The 16,500-nt window shown below is 37.4% G+C and overlaps 1 protein-coding gene across 4 annotated transcripts in view; it reads right to left on the reverse strand.

The window, feature by feature from the left end:
* The window catches only part of PPP2R3A (protein phosphatase 2 regulatory subunit B''alpha), a 121,295-nt gene that overhangs the window by 19,752 nt on the left and 85,043 nt on the right, over window positions 1-16,500 (reverse strand). For all 4 annotated transcript variants that reach the window (XM_081160343.1, XM_081160344.1, XM_081160345.1 and 1 more), the window contains 6 exons: window positions 16,092-16,248; window positions 13,496-13,544; window positions 12,705-12,794; window positions 6,962-7,137; window positions 6,079-6,197; window positions 4,233-4,339 (listed from right to left, as the gene is read on the reverse strand). In XM_081160343.1, the coding sequence (XP_081016469.1) occupies window positions 4,233-4,339; window positions 6,079-6,197; window positions 6,962-7,137; window positions 12,705-12,794; window positions 13,496-13,544; window positions 16,092-16,248 (698 nt within the window). The remainder of the gene's footprint in view (window positions 1-4,232; window positions 4,340-6,078; window positions 6,198-6,961; window positions 7,138-12,704; window positions 12,795-13,495; window positions 13,545-16,091; window positions 16,249-16,500) is intronic.

Consider the following 16,500-nt stretch of genomic DNA (forward strand, 5'->3'; position numbering starts at 1 on the left):
AGCTTTCTCTACCTGGCTGTCTGGATGGGTGGGGCAAGGGAGGAAAGTCTGCAGTCTTGTGGCTCTGCCCCCTGCCAGCAATGGCTGTCGGGACCACTATACTGATTAAGGCTTCCCAGCCGCCTCTTCTGGGGGTGGTAGTGACGGGGGGAGGGAGATAGAACACTCAGAGGAACACTGCTTCTGAACCTCTTACACTCCAGGTATTAGTGTAAGGGCTGCAGCTCGACTTCTCCACTGCTCCCGTGCGCACTGGAGCTGCTGCGGGCACCCAGTTGCTTCTGCAGCTATCATGCCTGTCCTCTCTGTCCGCCTCCCCTACTCATTCCAACAGGCCCACCTTCAGACGTACCACTGGGTGGATCTTTCAGGTATGCTTGTGTGTTGAGTAGGGGATTCTTTGTTGAGTTATAGTTGTCTGACTTGTTGTAAACTTCAGGGGAGAAACCAAGGAATCTTCTTACTCTGCCATGACGCTGATGTCACACTATTATTTCTTTTTCAACATGGCTGCTCTGTCTGTGCTCTTATTTTGGTATATCTCTTAGTTTTGTGATTATGTCCTTTTTAAAGAAAAGCTCATAGGTGCTATATTCCCTCCAATTAATACATGCTTGAAAATATCCATTTGTTTGTTCATGCTTGCATGTCATCTTGGGTTACTGTAAAGTTTTTGGGTACAGACTTTCTCTCAGAAAGTTGTACATACTGTTTCACGGTCTTCCAGTATTCATTTTTACTGTGAAGGTATCTGAGCCAAGACTGATTTTCTCCCTTGTCTGGTAACTTGCATTTTGAAAAATGGACCTGCACGCCCCCCCTCCCCAATAAACTTTTATCTGTCTTTGAATTCTGGTAAAGTTGCCACACATATTTGGGGTCAATCATTATCAGTATTTCCTAGATATATTAATCTTGTATAAGAGAATCTGACCTTTTAGATTCAGGTCTTTTTTTATTTCAAAAAAGGTTTTGTACTATGTTTGAATTTTTTCTATTCTGTTTGCCCTACCTAATACATATACTTTAGATCCCTTTTGTTTTTCTTACATATACCTAATTTTATTTGTGATACTTAATTTTGTTCTTTTCTATTCCGTTTTACTTGATCTTTCAAAAGCCTTCTTCCACATCCCTAGTTTTTCTTTATGATAGTCAAGAAATATACATCCATATAATGATTTTTAATGGGATAATACTGTTTATATGTAGGTTAGTTTTATTAATCTTCCTCTTAGATACTTAAGATTGTCTCAAAATTTTCACTGTTATAAACACACACACATGTTCTTAACAGCAGTGATGTTGCTTGGTAAGATCAGTAAACTTGCCCTAATTCTTCCTAAGGATGCTCAATGCAAGAACACTAAATCACCTGGCCGGGAGTGGCTCAGCAGTTGAGCATTGACCTAGGATCCAGGAGATCGCGGTTCAATTCCTGGTCAGGGCACATGCCCAGGTTGTGGGCTCGATCCCCAGTTGGGGGGCGTGCAGGAGGCAGCTGATCAGTGACGACTCTCTCATTACTGATGTTTCTCTCTCTCTCCCTCTCCCTTCCTCTCTCTGAAATCAATAAAGATGTATTTAAAACAAACAAAACCCCCCCACTAAACCATGCTTGTGAATCCACTTGCCTGTCTCTTCCTCTCATGCAATCATGCTCAGGATGATCAATGAATGGTTTTAAGGGTTTCCAGTTCATTATCATAAAAATGAGACCCTAGTTTTGTGGCCAAGCATATTAAGGAAATCTCCAGATTAAAGACAGTGGTTAGGTGATAGCTTTAGTACTCTCAATAAAGACATTAAAGACTTAGTGGCCAGGGTGAAAAATGGCTGAGTAACTAAGGAGGACTATTTGACATTATCTACTGAGCTGGATATTTTTTGTTTATCCCTCTAGATCTACTTTCCCCTTGGCTCTGTGTCCAGGAGGGTGACCCAAATGGACTACATCACTGGGTTCTCTTATCTTTTGGTTTCTGGTTGGAAAGTGCCTGTCAGGGGACCCTCTCCATAGCTGCTATCTTCGGGTTCTGGTGATGGTTTTATCTCCTTGTCCTTTTAGACCTAGCAATGGAATGGCCCCCTGCCGCTGCTAGTTTTGGATGTATGCATCATTTCATTTTTTTTTTTTTTAAATATATCTTTATTGATTTCAGAGAGAGGAAAGGAGAGGGAGAAAGAGATAGAAACATCAATGATGAGAGAGTCATTGATTGGCTGCGAGCCCGCAACCCGGGCATGTGCCCTGACCGGGAATCGAACCCCGATCGCCTAGATCCTAGGTCGAAGCTCAACCGCTGAGCCACGCCTGGTGGGCATCATTTCATTTTTTTAAAAATATGTCTTTATTGATTTTAGAGAGCGGAAGGGAGAGAAGGGGGAGATAGAAACATCAATGATGAGAGTCATTGATTGGCTGCCTCTTGCATGCCCCCTGCTGGGGATCGAGCCCGCAACCCAGGCATGTGCCCTCACCAGGAATCGAACCTCAATCTCTTGGATCATAGGTGGATGCTCAACCCAGCCATGCTGGCTGGGCTGCATCATTTCTTGTTGGTTTTTCTAAAATCCTCCTGTGTCTTTGCAAGTATGCTATGTTTACTATACATCTAGAAACTTATCCTATATGTGTATAAAATGACAGGTATATAAAATTCTTTGCAATATTATATGTCTAAAGTGAACTATTAGAAATATAATGTCCACTTACAGAGGACTAAAATAATGGTATAATGACACAGTGGAATATTATATAGCTGTAATAAACCTTAAAACATTCATTAGATATATCTATGGCTTGTTTATTGGCTTGTTCCCCCCCCAACCTTCAGTTATTCTTTTAATGTATTCCTCATACACTCAAGGCCCCCAAAATACTTGTGAAGCCTCATTTATACCTCAGTGACCATAAAATACAAGTGTTTGGTTTATCATGGTGTTCTTCCAATCTTTGCTGTTACTGTTTTTAGCTTTATGGAGGTTTATTTGATATACAAAAAAATTGTACATATTTAATGAAAACCTCTTGATGAGTTTGGACATATATACACCTATGATGTCATTACCACAACCAAGGTAGGTACTAAGCATACCCATCACCTCCAAAAATTTGCCTGTATTTTGTCTGGGTTTTTTTGTAGGAACACTTAATATGAGATACGCTCTTAACATATTTTATAAGTGTACAATACCATATTTTTAACTATAGGCACTGTGTTGTACAGCAGATCTCTAGAACTTATTCATTTTGTATAAGAGAAACTTTATACAAATGTGGAAAAGGCAAGGTACCAAGTAGTGAATATAGTATGCTACCATACGTGTAAGAGAAAAAAAATAATGTATATGTGTATTTGCCTTTATATATACACATGTATATCTGTATATATGTGTGTGTATCTATCTCTCCATACATGTACATATATGTGAGAGAGTGAGAATGTGAACAGGAGAGTGTCTTTGGAAGGCACACAAGAAAATGACTAACGGTGGTTTTACGGAAGGAAAACTGAGTAGTAGGAACTTTTATTATTATTTTGTTTTTTTAAATATTAAATTGTATGAATGTTTGGCTATTCAAAAATGCATTATATTAATAATAAGTATTAATTGAGAGCCTTAGAGAAACAATGACTAAGGAAGAGTTAGAGAAACTGGTAAAAGAATCGCTAGGTGATGGAAAGAACCAACAAATTATAAAGTTATGAAGTATTCTAAGCAGTGAAAGTCTCATAATTTAATTTCTTACCACGGTTCTTTTATGGAATTATACCCTATTATAAATTCTATGTAGAAGTTACTTCCTCTTCAAGGTTGAATGCAGAAAACCATGTATGATATAAGATTTGTTTTAAACATGATCATCTTTATTATTTAAAAGAGCTTTTCAGTTCCTTTGGCCTCCTCCTGTATTTACAGTTTACTTCATCACTAACAAAGTAGTACGACTGCACAACAATCTTAGTTTCCAGTGAAAGGTACAACTCCATTAAAGGAAATAAGACAGCAGAAGACTCTTCAGGAAATTAATTAAGAAGGGAAGAGAAAGACTGCTGGGGAGAATACTCATTCAACTAAAGTTGTTTAAAATTACTCATTTTTATGATATTCAAAAATGGCAGAAATAGTAAAGGATTACTAGGTTGATTTTTAAAAGTGGTTTTAATATTCCTGATGTGGTTACCCCTGCTAAAAAAGTTCTACAAGTCACAAGGAGATTCACTCACCCTTCCTGGAACTGTGCTTGGGCAGACTCCTCTGCTACAAGGGTCTCATACTCCTCAGCAGCAAACCTGTCCCAGTCGGAGGGCTCAGGCATGTCATTCTCCACGTCCTGATTGGAAAGAGTACAGCCACAGAAAATAAAATAATCAAAGACAAAGAACTTGAGATAGGTTTCTTTCAGTGATCTGTAATGTGTGATGACCTATCTGAAAAATGTCATTTCAACATGTTAAAAGAGGTGCTAAAGAACACTCCTAAAGAGATTTACCACACCTCCAATCACAAAATTATAATGAACTGTCCAGCAGCTAGATTCTTTAGCCTTCTAATCGGAGACTATTCTCAAGTTCCTTCTTCCCCGGCACTTTGCCCAACAGCTATCTGGAGTGACCTAGGGGTTGCATATGTCCACCTGGAATGTACCATCCCTTCCTCTGGCAAATTTTTACTGCTTCTTTAAAAACCAAATCAGACACCATGTCATCTGTGCTGTCTTCCTGGAAACTGCCCTTCTCCCTCAAATAATTTCCTTTACTATACTGTATATGCTTGGTTGCCACCTTTTACTCTTCTGTCTTTTTCATCTCTATATACCCATTCTTCATATACTGAGCCTTATCATCTCTACAGAACCAGTGTCTTTTCAACACAGTACCTGGAATTTAACTGAGCACTTTCTGATTAATCATTTTTTTTGCAGATCAGAACAAATAATTACCTCCTCTTATAAAGAAAAATAAAATTTAAAGGTATACATTTAAAAGTAAAAATTTACAACACAAAAGAAAGTAATGAAGGGGGAAAAGGCCATTTTCTTTTCTTGCTACAATAGCATCTTGGATTATATGTTCCAGGTAAAATATGTTTTTCCATAATGAAAAACATTTTCCTAGGATGTAAGGTTAGTTATCCCGCGAAGAATGAAAGTACATAAAAATTGATCACACAATGTATTAATTACTGTACTTAATCCATTTTAGGGACCCCAACCCCACCCTTTTAACAACTCTGAAATTGGCATGCATCTCAGACTTACAATTGGCAATGAGTATTTGTTTTTAAGAGGTGATCTTCATATTCTTACTACTATTTAGAAAAAGTTATGTAACATGTGAAAGAAAAAGAAAAGACTGTAAAAGTTTCCTGTGGTTGTACTCCTGTAGGACTGAACTGAAACAGTTTTTTCTATGAACATAATTTTTACTTTTAAAACAAGTGAATATAGAAAGGGAAGTGTTGATATTCTGCTTTTTGTTTGCTTTTGGACATGGGTCATATGTCTAGGTTTTCTGAGAGCCCATAGGTTTTTGTGCATGGGGAAGGGTGCTCATCTGTATTCAGGTGTAGAATGATTTCAAACTGATAGTCATCACGAACAGCAATCATTAACACTCAAAAAAGTGTTATATTATCTGAAGTTTGTCTATCATAGAGAGCTTCTGTTTTCACTATGATGGGGAAAGCTATTTACCAGGTCATCCAGGAAATGAATGGTACAACTGAATCAAGCCCAGTATACTTTCTAATACAGATGTGCCTTTTAATATATTTTTTAAGTTAGAAGTTTTTTCAAACAACAGTTTTTGTAACTGGTTCTTGATATATATGTAAGTACACACGGGCCATACAATTCACTCAATGATAGGCAGATGCAGGTTACCTAAATTTGATTAGCTGTTGGGAGAGATGTGTTCTAGGTGCTTTATTTTCTCTTTTCAGTATGTGATGAAATGTTTTAAATGTTACCTCTTTAAATATCATGTTTCTGCAGACAGAAACCATTTTTATCTGTAGCACACAGCCCTTGATATTGCAACCATCAAATAGAAGCTAAGACTATACTGGTACCTTCTGGACTGCAAAGGGATCTCTCTGTTCATGGTCTAAGTATTTCTCCAGATTAAAGAAAGTGTCATAAAAGATGTGAGCCATTCTGCATCTCTTCAGATCTCGTAGAGTTATTTTGCCTACATAAAAACAAAGCTGGTAAATTCCAAGACTTGTTTTGGCAAGTGATAAAAACTTATACTGAAGTTTAAAAAGTATATGTATACATTTATTATAAAAATCCCATTCCTTTTTTTTGAAGTAAAATTCACAATTCACCATTTTAACCATTTTAAAGGGTATAATTTAGTGGCTTTTAGTACATACAAAATGTTGTGCAACCATCACCACTATTGATTTCCTTAATGTTTTCTTCACCTTTCAAAAGGGAATTCTGTACTCATCAAGCAGTCCCTCCCCCACCTCTCTTTACCCCTGCCCCCAAGCCTTGGCAATCACTAGTTGCTTTCTGTTTCTATGGAAAAATCTCATTTTTTAAGTCGAATTTGCCATAAAGTGTTGGTTCTACACTAATAGTAAAGGGAAAACTTTAAAACTTCTGTATTTGGGCTCTAGCTGGTGTGGCTCAGCAGTTAGAGCGTTGGCCCTCAGGCTGAAGGGTCAAGGGCACATACCTTGGTTGCAGGCTCGATCCCAGGCCCCAGTCAGGGCAAGTGCAGGAGGCAACCAATCGATGTGTCTCTCTCACATCGATATTTCTCTCTCTCTCCCTCCCACCTCTCTGAAAAGCAATGGAAAAAATATGGAAAAAATATCCTTGGGTGAGGATTAAAAAAACATGTACGAAAGACTATGTAGAGTTAAATAATTTAGGACAATCAGGATTACACACTCCACTCCGTTACATAGGTGAACACGAAAATGGCCCTTTACTCGATCTTACCATCACTGGCTGGCTTCACCAGGTCAAGCATCTGGCACAGCAAATCATGGAACGGCAAGGGCTCGATGCCCATGGCTTCCATCCGTTCACACTGCTCCTCGTAGAAGTACTCGAGCTCGTACATGGAAAGCACACCATCCCCATCCACATCCATGCAGCGGAACCAATACTCAATGCTAGGAGACAGGGGCTCTCATTAGCAATGGCCTGGTAAAGGTCCTTTACTCATTCAGATTTATTATTGTTCATGCTTCCTTTAAATAAAAGTTATGTATGTGTGAGGTATCACCTCACACCTGTCAGAAAGGCTACCATCAATAAATCAACAGACAACAAATATTGGTGAGGGGGTAGAGAAAAGGGAACCCTTATGTACTGTTGGTGGGAATGGAGACTGGTGCAGCCGCTGTGGAAAGCACTATGGAGTTACTTCAAAAAATTAAAAGTGGAACTGCCTTTTGACCCAGCGATTCTACTTCTGGGAATATACCCAAATTGACCTGAAACACTAAAAGAATATATGCACCGCTATGTTCATTGCAGTGTTATTTACAATAGCCAAGATTTGGAAGTAGTCAAGTGCCCACCAGTTGATGAGTGAATAAAAAAGCTGTGGGACAGTTACACAATGGAACACAACTCAGCTGTAAAAAAAGGAAATCTTACCTTTTGTAACAGCATGGATGGACCTGGAGAGTATTACACTAAGTGAAATAACCCAGTCAGAGAAAGACAAGTACCATATGATTTCACTTATATGTGGAATCCAACGAACAAAAATAAACTAACAAAGTGAAGACAGACTTGTGGATACAGAGAACAGACTGACAGCTCTCAGAGGGGAGGGGTTTGGGGCCTGGGTGAGAATGGTGAAGGGATTATACAAAGAAAAAAAAAAAGAAAGACTCATGGACACAGACAACAGTATGGGGACTGCCAGAAGGAAGGGGGGAGTAGAACGGAAAGGAGGGGTAAATGGTGATGGGAGGAGACTTCACTTGCGGTGGCAAACTCACAATACAATATACAGATGGTATATTAGAATTATATACCTGAAACAACCTGTATAATTTTATCAACCAATGTCACCCCAATACATTCAATTAAAAAAATAAAAGTTACATGTGTGTGTAAACTTCAGACTTAGAAAGACATAGTTTTATAAAATTTGTAAGGAGAAACGGCAGGCCCCTTCTTTCCTTTATTTTTCCTTCCCCAGAACCAACCACTTTCTATATCTGCTTATTTTGGCTTTTATCTTTATATTTTCAGATAAGATGCCTATATTGCTCCTTTCTTACATTTCTGTTTTAAGAACTGTGTATTAATTTCACACTATGAAAGAAGAGGTTTTAGCTTTTACCCCTCATTCTACTTTACCTACATGCCCTTCCCAATCTTTTAATAACTTATGAATATTCAGAATTTATAACTTTATATTTTTATCACTTACTTGCTTAGTTTTTTGTGTATGTATTACTAATTTAACCCAAAAAAATCTCTGCCAGTTTTCTACACCCATAATTAGTTCTGTCAGGCATTCTACTAATTAGATTTTCTTGAAGTCTTTCTTGGTTCCTTCTGACCCTCTCTAATCTGAACTGGCTACTGTCTAGGCCTGGTTCACAGCTCCATCTTAGGGATTCCTTTCACCTTTCTCTTGTTTCTTATATCTCACATTTTCCTCATTCTTGGTTTACTTCTTTGTTTGGTATAACACATCATTCAATAGCATAGCAGGTGAATTTTTTGAGACCTTGAATAGCTGAAAATATATTTTATCTGCCCCCTAACTTGGTTGGAATTTTGGCTAGTTATAGAATTATAGCTTAGTGGTGCTTTTTCAGAATTTTAAAGGCAATGATCCACTGTCTTCTATCTATCCATTATCTTTGAGAAGTCTAAAGTCATGTTGATACCTGGGATCCTTTGTAACCTGTCTTTTTTTTTATTTTCCTTGAAGCCTATAGAGGTTTCTCTGCATCACTAGTGTCTTGAAATATTAAGTAAAACTGTTACTATTACAGATGAAAATCCTAAAGACTCCACCAAAAACACTGTTAGAACTAATAAATGAACTCAGTAAAACTGCAGATTCAAAATCAATTACAAAAATCAGTTGCATTTCTATAACTAACAGCAAACTAGCAGAAAGGGAAATTAACAATCCCATTTACAATTGTATCAAAAAGAATAAAATACCTGGGAATAAATTTAGACAAGGAGTTGAAAGTTCTGTATACTGAAAACTATAGGACAGTTATGAAAGAAAATAAAGAAGATACACATAGATGGAAAGATATTCCATGCTCATGGATTGTTGGAATTAATATTAAAATGTTCATACTACCCAAAGCAATCTATAGATTCAATGCAATCCCTATCAAAATTCCAATAGCATTTTTCAAAGAAATAGAACAAACAGTTCTAAAATTAGCACGAACCACAAAAGAATGTGAATGGCCAAAGCAATCTTAAGCAACAAAAACAAAGCTGAAGGACTCACACTACCTGATTTCAAAATATACTACAAAGCTTAGTATTCAAACAGTATGGTACTGGCATAAAAACAGAAACACAGATCAATGGAATACAATAAATAGCCCAGGAATAAACCCACACATATATGGTCAAATGATTTATGACAAAGCAGCTAAGAATACACAATGGGAAAAAAGACAGTCTCCTCAATAAATGGTGTTGGGAAAAGGACAGCCACATGCAAAAGAATGAAACTGGACCACTATCTTACCCCATACACAAAAATTAACTCAAAGTGGATTAAAGACTTGAATGTAAGACCTGAAGCCATAAAACTCCTAGAAGAAAACAGGTGATAAGCTCCATGACATAGGTCTTGGTGGTTATTTTTTATAGTTGTTTTTTTAAAATATGTCTTTATTGATTTCAGAGAGAGGAAAGAGAGGGAGAGAGAGAGATAGAAACATCAGTGATGAGTATGTCATTGATCGGCTGCCTCCTGCACACCCCTTACTGGGGACTGAGCCTGCAACCTGGGCATGTGCTGACCGGGAGCTGAACTCGATTTCCTGAATCATAGATCGACGCTCAACTGCTGAGTCATACCACTGGGCTGGTGGTCATTTTTTAAATCTGACACCAAAAGCAAAGGCAATGAAAAGCAAATACTGAGTTGGTCATACAATTTTTATCCTTCATGCTGTTCATGTTATATGAGATTGATATGTGTATATTGAACCGTCCTTGCGTCCTAGGGATAAATTCCACTTTAACATGGTGTATGATCATTTTAGTGTGCTGCTGAATTCAGTTTGCTAGCATTTTGTTGAGGATTTCTGCATGTATGGTCACCAAGAATTTTGGCCTGTAATTTTCTTTTCTTGTAGTGTCCTTGTCTGGGTTTGGTATAAAGGTAATGCTGCCTCATAAAATGAGTTTGGAATTGTTCTGCCTTTTAAAAAATTTTTGGAAAAGTTTGAGAAGGATTGGAATTAATTTTTTTTAACTGGTAGAATTCTCCTGGGAAGTCATAAGGTCTTGGGCTTTTCTTTTTTGTGAGATTTTTGATTACTGATTTTATTCCTTTACTCGTTATTGGTCTGTTCAGATTTTCTATTTCTTCATGCTTCAGTCTTGGTAGGTTACATGTTTCTAGGAATTAATCCATTCTTCTAGGTTATCCAAGTTGCTGTCATATAAATGTTCACAGTAATCTCCTGTGATCCTTTGTGAATCTGTGGTATCATTCACTCTCCTTCCCCCAGAGGAGGTTGTGTTTCTCCATGCTGAGCTGCCTGGGCATAGGGAATGGGATAAGATGGGTAATGTGAGATTTTCCTTTCTATCCTCTTCAATGCATTTTTTCTTATTTCTGTGCTCCACCTGGATGCTGCAACCTCTCATCTGGAATCCTTATATCTTGTGAAGGTATTTTTGTGCATGGATAGTTGTTCAAATTGATGTTTCTGCGAGGGTATGAGCAATGGAAACTTAAATGCCATCCACCTTGCTAATATCAGTCACTTATGGCTAAATATAAAAATTACATATATAGCCTAAATCATATTTCAATTTCCAGTTATGTTAGACTTTTTGGGCTGGTTGTCTAATTTTCATAGCTGGTCTCTATTTTCTGTTGCTCCCCCCGCCCCCCTTCTGGAAGGTTTTCTTAGCTTTATCTTCTGAACGTGTTTTTTTTTTTCATTTCTGCTTTCATAATTTAGATTTTCCAGAATTCTTTTTTGGTTCCCTAAGTGTTCCTTTTATAAAAAGTACCATTCACAGAATTACGTTCTGTGAATGTAATTTCTCTTATCTCTCTGAGGATATCAGTAACAGTTGTCTTCATTCTTGTTGCTGAAGGTCTTTTCTCCCTGCAATTCTGTTTCATCTAAGTTACTTTCCCCACTTCCATTTGTTTGGTTTCTATCTTTTATGTAAGAGGCTTTACTCAGGTATTTAGTGATCCTTTGTTCACTGCTCATATTTAAGAGTAAATGCTAAAAAGCTGATTGAAAGTTCCTACCTATGGGTTTGTTGACTCTGAGCTTTACTCTTCAGTGATCTGGCTGGGTTGTTTCCTTGGGGATGACCTGATGTCAGATCATCTAGTTTTTATTCTTGGGCTGGTCAGCTTTTGCAGAAAAACATCTTTTAGTCTTCTGCCAGCAGATTCAGGATGGGTTGCTAGAATTCTGTAAGTTAAGTGAGGAATGAAGACTGGGCATCTCAGCACTCAGTATGCATATATTCATTTAATGTGTTTTCAATATGGTAACCATACCTTCAATTGTACCTAGTGCTCCCCAGTCCAGAGGCCCTCTATTTTACACTCTCCAGGGAATAATGCACCAGTATTCTTCCTAGGTAGAGGAGATGTTCTGGAGATCTACTGTTTCTTTAAACAAACTTTCTATAAATTCTCCAGATTTTTGACTATCTTTACCTTGCCCCCACTTCCAAGGTTCTTGATAGCTCCAAGTTCTGAATGTTTGGAGGTTTTTGCTGGGTATGTATGGATGCTTCTTTTAAGTAGAGATCCAGCGACGGCTCTTAAGGTATGAAAAGCTGATCTGAAAGGTTCTGCTTCTGGTAATGATGAACTAAGTGTTTTGGTTTAAACCTCCCTACTAAGAAAATCTAGAGGAAAGTTTCTGTTTGAGGCACTGGACTATTATAGGCAGTGAAAAATTATGGCATCCAGGTCTAGAAGGAAACCCAGAGAAGAGGAGCCTAGCATGAGATAATCTTTCCCTTGGGGCATCTGCTAATTCTGGAAGCAGGGTCTGAGAAGATGAGAAGTTGAAGTTTGACTTGTTAGTATTTTGGGAATAATTTTTGGGTCTATCTTCCTGAAAGATGTTAGTCTGCAGTATGATTTTCTTGTATGTGTTTGTCTAGTTTTGGTATCAAGGTGATATAGGCTTCATCCACAATTTGCCCTTCTTTCCTTCTCAAATTCACTACTGCACCATAAAGATCATAAAACAACAGAAATTCACAATATCTATTCCCACATTCCCTACAAGTGCTCACTGGTCCTACTTATCCCTTAGGGTAGCTCACTTCACCTTTGTTTCTGGGGGGTCACAGCACTTTTCTTGATATGCTCTGAGACTCTGGATTCACTGTGAGAGGCAGAGAATAAGTCTAATCCATCTCGGCACCCCTAGGCTGAGTTGGCATTCGCTAGATATGCATCGTGACTTTTTCAAGCTTTGTTCATGTGTTTAACATCTTGGCAAAGGAAACTCAGTCATACCTGGTGGGGTTCCTTTTGTCTTCCTCAGATATCAAAAACCAAACAAAATCTGCATAGCTCATTCTTCCCTCTTGCTGTACTGTTTTTCCCCTGGGAAAGAAAAACAAAACACAAGCTTTTAAAGTTTCCTGAGTAATTAGTCAGATAAATTTAGTAGGATGACAGACAAAGAAATAAAGTAGTATCTTCCTTTGGAAATTAAGTTAGGCTAAAAAAAAAAATTAGAATGCTGGAACCCTCACAAGGGCAACCTCTTCCATGGTCATCTTGTTTTCAAAGGCCTAGAGGGTGAAACCAAAAGGCGTTTATAGATATGAAGAAAAAAATCAGGTTTGGAATTTAAATGCAAATAATCACCAGGATCAAATATTGCTACCTGTTTTTAAATAAAGGACTAATGCTCATATGTTAAAGAATTACTACTGTCTTGTATGAAGCCATGATTATATACATTGTAGGGTATTATCTGACCTACAGCACTGCCAAGTTATGCTGGAAGCCTTGTTACAGTTTTACTTGTTCAATTTTTTTTTTTTAATCCTCATTTGAGGATATGTTTTTATTGACTTGAGAAAGAGAGGAAAGGAGAGAAACACTGATGTGAGAGAGAAATATTGACTGGTTACCTACCCTATGTGCACTGACCGGCGATTGAACCCACAACCTGGGTATGTGCCCTGATCAGGAATTGAACCCTGCACCTTCTGGTGTAAGGATGACTCTCCAATCAACTGAGCCACACTGGCCAGGGCACTTATAGTTCATTTTTAAATTCAGAAGCTTTTTCTTACCTTGTTACTGCCCCAGAGAATATCCTTTCAATAATTCTGTTTGATGAAGCTAAATATAAACAAGAAAGTATAAAGCTAGTTAGAAACATGCTCCATAAAGGCAGTACTTTTGGCAAATTTAATTTTAGTAGCTACAAGCTAAATCTTCCTCGAGAGAATGAATAGTTAAAATTTACTTATGCATAATTTATAATTTTTAAAATAAGAATTTGAGGTGGTTTAATCAATCAATCGATCAATCAATCATTCTAAAAAAGAACAAGTAAATGGGTGTGCCTGACAGCTGGGATGTATTAATACAGTTGAGCACCAAGTTAGTTTTAGACATCCTGACAACTAAGACAAAATATATGTATAGAAGTTGTATTTATCTTGGTATCTAATAAGACAACTTTTCCTCTAGAACAGGACAAATTTTATCCTAGCATTCAATTCAAGGGGGAATTGATCATCAGCTTCATTTTTTTTTTAGTAAAAAAATGGAGAATGCTTTCAAGTAGAATTTTACAAGATACCAAAACATACCATAAACATACATTTCTTAAATTCTCATTCTATACAATTTTTTAGAAATTCCATCAGTAAGTTTTATTCAAAGAGATAGAGTGAAGTATATCTTGATAGTACATTGCTTTTGATGATAGGTCTTAGAATCTAGAGCAGCATACCTCATTGTGGGTTCAAAATAACCCAAAGCATTAGTTTTTAAAAAGGGAAAATGACAATGGATCTCAGACCTAGGGATATGGTGAGGACAGGAATCTGTTCTTTTAAGAAGTGCCCCAGACAATGGCATGCACACTAAAATTTCAGAACCAATGATAAGGTCATTAGAGAGCTATCAGCTATCAGCATCAAACTCTTCCACCTAAAGTTAGGTACTGTCAACATAAAGGTAAATCAGTTTGGCTGAAGAATGTTGAGAATATGGGTGTCAGTACAGCCATATCTGGCCACATACCAAAGCCTATATAAGGAACCTCTAGACTTTGTTGAGAATTGGTTTATGGGGTTAATAATTTGAACTAGACAGAACAAAAGAGGGCTATATAGGAAAGTCAAGGCTATTTCATTTCAAAGCTAAAGTATTTTTAGATTTGGAAGGTTTAGCCTCCTAAAACTGAAGATCATGTTGTTCTATTAAGGATAGGTTGGTGGATGGGCAATTATGGAGAATTTCAGTGGCCCCTTCATCATGCAGGCCTAGATGCTTGTTTTTCCAGACTTCACCCCTTTAACATGCCTATATGAGTTGCTATGTGTGGATATGCAATATTTTGGGATGTAATGAGAATTATGGGTATGTCAGCCAGAGAGGGTGCTTTAGAGCCCATGAGATTTTTTATGACCTCTGGAGGCTGGCTCATATTATGCAAATGACCTGGCCACTGGTAATGAGAAGGTGCATGGCTAGCAAAGCTGACCCCATGAGAGTGTCCGTCTTTATGCGATCTGGTGGCGGGAAGGTTAGGAGTACTTGGAGAAAGGCGGGTGCAGTACTCAAATGCTTGTCGAATATGTGCGCTGAGTAGTTGCCTCTTCATGCCTGGCTGGCACCTGAGAGTTTGAGAGGTAGAACTCTTTCTTAAACATGAAAGTTCTATGAAATGTGACATCATATAGAATGAACCTCTTCTTAAGATGCCAAATAGTAGAAGCAAAATTCAACGCACTAATTTAAGATTTGTACTCTGCTGCATCTCAAAGGCTTTTAAAGCTGATTTTAAAAAAAGCAACAGTGCCTGAGAAGGCATTGAAGAACAGAACAGGGACAATCTTATGAGAGAATCAATGTATTTTGGTGCTTGGTTAAAAATATTAAATCAAGAGGTTCTAAGTTTTTCTACTGGTAAAAATGAAGCAAAAAGGGAATATGGTATATAATTTTTTGTTTTCTGAAGAAAGCACACAAAATTCATCTGCAAAAACAATATATATTCCTGGAACTAAATTCTTAAAAGTAAGTTTTTGTAAGAGTCCTTGAAAACACTGGCATATTAGAAACATTATTTTCATCCATGGCTGTGCATAAATACTATAAAATAAGAAATTTATAAAGGTGTATACATATTTTCTTACAAATAAACTTCAATTTATAATCAGAAAGTAAACATCACTTCATAGACTCTCCAATTCATCAAAACTAAGATCCTAATTGCTTACTTACCTCCAAACCCCTTCTCCTACACCTGGCTTCTAAATAAAAAATTAGTATTTTCACTCATCCCCACTTAAAAATTCTTGGCCCTTTAAAGAGGACCTGAGCCTGGCTGGGCGTGGCTCAGTGGCTGAGCGTCAACCTAGGATCCAGGCGATCGGGGTTTGATTCCCGGTCAGGGCACATGCCCGGGGTTGTGGGCTCGATCAAAGCCTCTCTAATCATTGATGTTTCTATCTCTCTCTCTCCCTCTCCTTTCCTCTCTCTGAAATCAATAAAAATATATTTAAAAAAATAAATAAATAAAAAATAAAAAAATAAAGAGGACCTGATTAGGTACAGAATTTAACAAACAGGAATCCCCCATAATGAGTGGACACAACTTATGTAACTTGTCTTATCCAAAACAGTTAAGTCTTAAAGTCTATAGAAACTCACCCTGGTCATTGTATCGAGATAGATCAGCTTGGCTGATGTAGAGGTCATGGTCACTATCTAGTTCCCAGAATTTACAATAAATAACATAAAAATGTTCATAGGAAAAGTAGTCTGTGATTTGGTTTATATCTTCCTCTTCTTCCAAAAGGGCTAGCGTCTGAAACGGTATGAATAAAGAGAATTTATTTTAAAATTATGAAAACACAGCTTTGGCCATTGTATAGAATCTAGAAAATTTTTATTTTAAATTGAAATAAAAATTTTGGTTTTAGTATCAAATTAGGAACTTTAATTAGCAACTTCACCCTCCCTTTAATCACCTGATCAACCTGCAAGCACTAATGAGCTCTGCAGTATGTTTAGCAAATGGTGAGATGCTATGGATTTAAAAGCAAGAAAAGGGAAGGAC

The sequence above is a fragment of the Miniopterus schreibersii genome (genome assembly GCF_964146895.1).
Source record: "Miniopterus schreibersii genome assembly, chromosome: 15".
Classification (NCBI taxonomy): Eukaryota; Metazoa; Chordata; class Mammalia; order Chiroptera; family Miniopteridae; genus Miniopterus; species Miniopterus schreibersii.